This window comes from Penaeus chinensis, chromosome 2 (assembly GCF_019202785.1).
Source record: "Penaeus chinensis breed Huanghai No. 1 chromosome 2, ASM1920278v2, whole genome shotgun sequence".
Taxonomy (NCBI): Eukaryota; Metazoa; Arthropoda; class Malacostraca; order Decapoda; family Penaeidae; genus Penaeus; species Penaeus chinensis.
In genome coordinates, this window is record NC_061820.1 from 24,780,951 (window position 1) to 24,785,950 (window position 5,000).

The 5,000-nt window shown below is 35.9% G+C and overlaps 2 protein-coding genes across 2 annotated transcripts in view; one reads left to right on the forward strand and one right to left on the reverse strand.

The window, feature by feature from the left end:
• The window catches only part of LOC125033348, a 15,139-nt gene extending 11,210 nt beyond the window's left edge, over positions 1 to 3,929 (reverse strand). The window contains exon 1 of the mRNA XM_047624771.1: positions 3,837 to 3,929. Within this exon, the coding sequence (XP_047480727.1) occupies positions 3,837 to 3,875 (39 nt within the window). The 5' untranslated portion in view covers positions 3,876 to 3,929. The remainder of the gene's footprint in view (positions 1 to 3,836) is intronic.
• A 583-nt stretch (positions 3,930 to 4,512) lies between these two features.
• Positions 4,513 to 5,000, forward strand: part of LOC125031877 (dynein light chain Tctex-type protein 2B-like) — an 8,931-nt gene continuing 8,443 nt past the window's right edge. Inside the window, exon 1 of the mRNA XM_047622872.1 lies at positions 4,513 to 4,742. Within this exon, the coding sequence (XP_047478828.1) occupies positions 4,681 to 4,742 (62 nt within the window). The 5' untranslated portion in view covers positions 4,513 to 4,680. The remainder of the gene's footprint in view (positions 4,743 to 5,000) is intronic.

Sequence of the window (5,000 nt, forward strand, 5' to 3'; positions counted from 1 at the left end):
TTTCATTACCTTTTGAAGTACATTCTCAACAGCTCAGAAATGTGTAATTTTAAGAATGTGAAGTCTATCCTGCTTCATGTATGAAAGTCTTGAAAATTTGGGTTAGGTATGCATACAGTGGATACTGAAAAAAGAACAAAAAACAGTAAAATTCCGCAATTTAAAAAAGGGTTATAAAATGTTAAAAACAAAAAATGCACAAAAAATACCACAGAAAATATAAAGTAAACTAGAAAACTAGAAAGAACATGGGATATGTATTCACCATAAATGTTTTAACAATACCAGTAAAGTATCAAATTTAACATAACACACATGGCAACTGAGTAGGATACATAGTTTACATATTTTCAAATGTTTCATCATTCCCTACAATATGAATGGGTAAAATAATAATAATAAGTCATCCTTAACCTTAATTCTAACAAAAAAAAATGAGACATCCAATTGTCTGGGAGCATCATGAGTGGACTAGCTGGCACCATGAGTGATTGGGACCTCAGCTATTCCTACCACAAGGGAGATGCCAACTTATTTGTATGTCATAGCTATGCATCATCCAGCATCTGATTGCCTTATCAATTACTTAATTTACACATTAAAAATGGTAGATCCATCACAACCAAATTTGGATACCCATGTATACTATTATTTCATTTTTGCAAAACATGATGGAAATATTTACATCTAACACTACAACAAGCCTTGTTTGAAGTCTCCCTCTTTGTCTCTGCCACATTACTTCCCACTTCAATGTGTCTATCCAATGTCTCTGCCCACATCTCAGGCCACTTTTCTTGCCTTGTCACTGGCCACATCACTTGCCACATAACTGGTTATGTCTCTGGCCACGTTTCTGTCAACGTCTTTGACTGTATCACTGTCTACTTCTCTGTCTACTTCTCTGCTTACTTCTTTGTGCTGTGTGGTGCAGCAGAAGAGACCTCGTCTAGCAATCTTGCTGATCTGTGTTTAAATCCTACGCTGCCAGTGGATCATAAACTCAACCATTCCATGCACACCAGGCAATTTAGAAGCAAAATAAAACAGACAGCCTGTCACACCAAAAATATTCATTGAACAAATGGAATAAAACTAAATTATAATTATAATTATAATTGTTTACTTTTCTACCTATCTCTGCCCATTTACAGCTACAGCTATGTGAACTTCAATGTCGATGCCTCTGTCTCTGTTTTTTGTCTCCTATTAACACATCTTTGAAGTTTGTGCAATAAAAACAAATATTAAATCCCTTTCAGGTCCTACAAGTCTATCCAAAGTCAATAAAGGAATACAGAGTACACGAAGACTGCTTCTAACACTGCTCCCTCATGACTGACAGAAGCCTGAGTGGTAGCATGTGCTTTTATCTATCCAGGCTCCATTTTGTCAGAACATATTATGAACAATGAATACTAACCACAAAGAGCACTGAGAAAATAGCAGGCCTCTACCCAGTTGCTATTTATGCAAGGAGTAAGGACTACTTATGATGTGTAATTTACAATAAATATCTTCAGTCAATGGTGATCAAATCATAGTAACTATACTGGGTAGCTCTCATGGCTGAGAAGGGCAGAAAGTAAAAATATAAAAATCTACACACAAAATAGCTATATAACATCAATGTCATACATAATCAGACTTATAAGTGATATCCTATAACCCCACCTATAACGCTTCTTAATGCTAACTCCACACCCCATCTGCACCACTTAATTTCCTTCTTACAAGACAGAACTCAAATAAACTAGTGAATACTACTAGAAAAAAACTGCTAATATCTAACCCCATTCATGAGTCAAAACTAGACACAGCATCCAAAAAGACCAACACCATTACTAGGAACTACTCTAATAGCCAACTCTCAAAGTACTTGGAATATATCAGAGACACAGGAAGAATATATGTAACCTGGAAAGCAGTCGGCAGGGCCTCCATATCTTCATTGTTCTGACAAAGGCTACACAATCTACCATATACATTCTGACAAAATAGAGCTTAGACTGGTTCTTTATTTGACAATAAATCATCAGTGAGGTCTTCAAGCTCTATCTTGTTAAAATTTGTGTGTAGAGATTTGTTGGCCTCGTGGATAGGAATGATATACATAAAGAGATAATGATTACACCATTTCCATCCTGGCTCCCTAAAACTATAGTAACTATCAAGAACAGGATTTTAAGACACTTGCACATCCACCAGTAGTCCACACACCACACCCATACATCAGCCATTTGTACTCATGCACTTAGTTCTCTTTTAACCCACTCTTGATTGCTATCCGTCTGCTGAATCAAGCCACATGTCAGGGATCACTCATGGTCAGCCACTCAAATGAAAAATCATTAGATCAGAGAGCACAGAATGACCTCATTCTGCATGCATTTGGCTGCGGCATACAAATTTTCCAAAATTAAATACAAAAAACTAGAATTTAGCCCCATATTTGAAGGGCTTCAGCTTATGAACTGTCAAGCCAAACACGAGAACATATCTTTATGGTTCACAACTTGTAACTGGCCAACTGCACATGGTGCATATACTTGCCAACCAGCATATGATCTCGGTTCATTATCGCAAGATTAGATGCCAATAGTCATTAAAGGGTTAAAAGCAAAAACACTTTCCAGCCCTAACAATCTATATGAAAGTAGGGACCAGTCCAAGCACTATCTTGCTAGTTTATATGAAGTGGAGGTTTGTAATTCAATGATAATTGCCAGAGCAGTCTAGAAGCTTATTCTTGCTAGCTTATAAGGTACTTGGTGCTGTGTAGGTTTTTGCTGGGGTACTGACAGGCATGTTGGTTAAAGCTATTGCTCAAGATAATGCAACTTCAATTATCACTGCTAACATCAATTCAGATTCCTTCACCAGACTAAAACTTTCATCACTGTATATGCTGGTTGTATTATGACCATCATATTTTCCATACACTTTCCTCACTGATTATTTTGTGTCTCATTCTTATTGGCTGCGGTTTTATATTTGTATTTATGTTTTTGTAAATATTCAATTACTACCATCTGCCTTGTCATATCATTTATACGTGTATTTTGTATTTATGTTTTGGTAAGTATCTAATTACTACCATCTACTGTATTTTGTCACTCTTTTAGTATATCTTTTAAACATCTATGATCCCATTAATTTTAACCTTGTTTATACTATAACTTATAAATGTTTAAACTTAAACCTGTAATCTGCAGTGGGCACATCAAGATGACATTCATCAAAGTGCCCGGTCAATATGATGTAACATTGCAAGAAAAACTTTGTGCAATTATCAGACCAAGCAACTTGTTCAGCATCAGCATCAGTACCAATAAAACATCAACTGCACTGCATCAATTCTGTTAAACTGGACCCTTACCAAATGGACATCATTACCAGAGATTCATTAGTGATGACAATGTAGTATTATTAGTTTCTCCTTTTCATATTTATTTCACTGATCATCCCAAGAAAAGACCCTTTAAATGCCTTCAAATTCAGCATGTATATAAACCTAACCCTTGGACCTTCTTAACCTTAGCCACCAGGTTACATATGTTTCAAAGTGCTGAAAAAGCTGCAGGTTTCGGGGACAGTCCTCGCCGCGCCTTTCCAAGTGCACTTAATGTGTCCTTTTTCTTCCATTCGCTCGCCAACTGACAAGCAGGGGTTTAGATTTGGGTATCTTGCAAACAATTGAACTAATTAAAGGTCCATCTTCGACAATCAACAATCTCCGCCTACATTCAACATTTAGCTGTTTTCGCACTAATTTCCCTCTTGTTCATTTTCCTTTTTTCGTCTACCGAACGAGGAGACATTGATAATTGACATACCTGCTGCTGGTAAAGGTTTTCTCTATCTACACTCCGCATTTTTGTCGAAATTAAACTACAGCGAAAAGCAAACTAATGTAGGCGTGTTCCTTTACCGAGTGAATCATTCGTTCCGGATGTTTTTATTTCGTATGTTTGTTTACTTTTCTAAGGTTCTCGAAGGTTTTCTGGGGTTTAAGGGGTGCGAGGCAAGTTTGATATATTAGAATAAAGGTTTAAGGTTTATTTTGATATTTGACATATGAGATTTGGAGTTTGAGTTAAGATTTAAGATTTAATCCTAAGGTGAATTAGGAGATATAAGGGCGATTTCAGGGATTTGTTTAAGGAGGTTCGCTGATTATTTTTGCTTCGTTCATTTGCCATATTCTTTGTTCTGTGATATATCAGTGTTCTGATATATTAGTGTCACTTGATTCTCTGAGTATACCATGTCGTATAGATTTGAAAAAAAATACATGGTTATATTTTTTTGACAGTTGGGTAGTATATTGGTAACATAAGCGACCAAAAACATTTAATATATATTTCCCAACAATAATAAATCTATTACTATAACAAATATAGTCGCACGAGTTCTCATAGAATACCCAACTTACTCGGATAATAGGAGAAAATCTAACAACGAATTTGATGTACATGAATATACATCAGATATCAACCAGATGCGCGTTACTATGGCAACGGGAACGTGCGGTTTGTGGTCTGTTTTTCTGTAATGCAAGAAGTTTATCACCTGTGTCTATTTTTTCGGTTACAGTGTCAAGTACAATCTGTAGCGAGACGTTCGAGCGCAATATAAGCTGCAGTTCTTTTCTAGTAGTAATCTAAAACAGCGCATGTAATGGCGAGTACAGCGACAGACCAGAATACAACGTTTCAAATCCGACCAGATTTAAAGGACAAGTAAGTTTGTATTATACTACTATGAGATGGTCATTTCCTGTTATATTATTTCTGAAACCTCGTGATCGGTGATGGCTTATCTCTCAACGAAATATTTATGTCTTACTAAGTTATTAAGCATAGCGTAAGGTTGTTGTGACGCATTTTATCAGCTTTATGATTGTTTATTTACGCATTATTTTATCAGTGAAAGAATTTAGGACAGTATATATATGACTTAGACCTGTAATTCTGTAATTAGAGAATTAATATTAATGA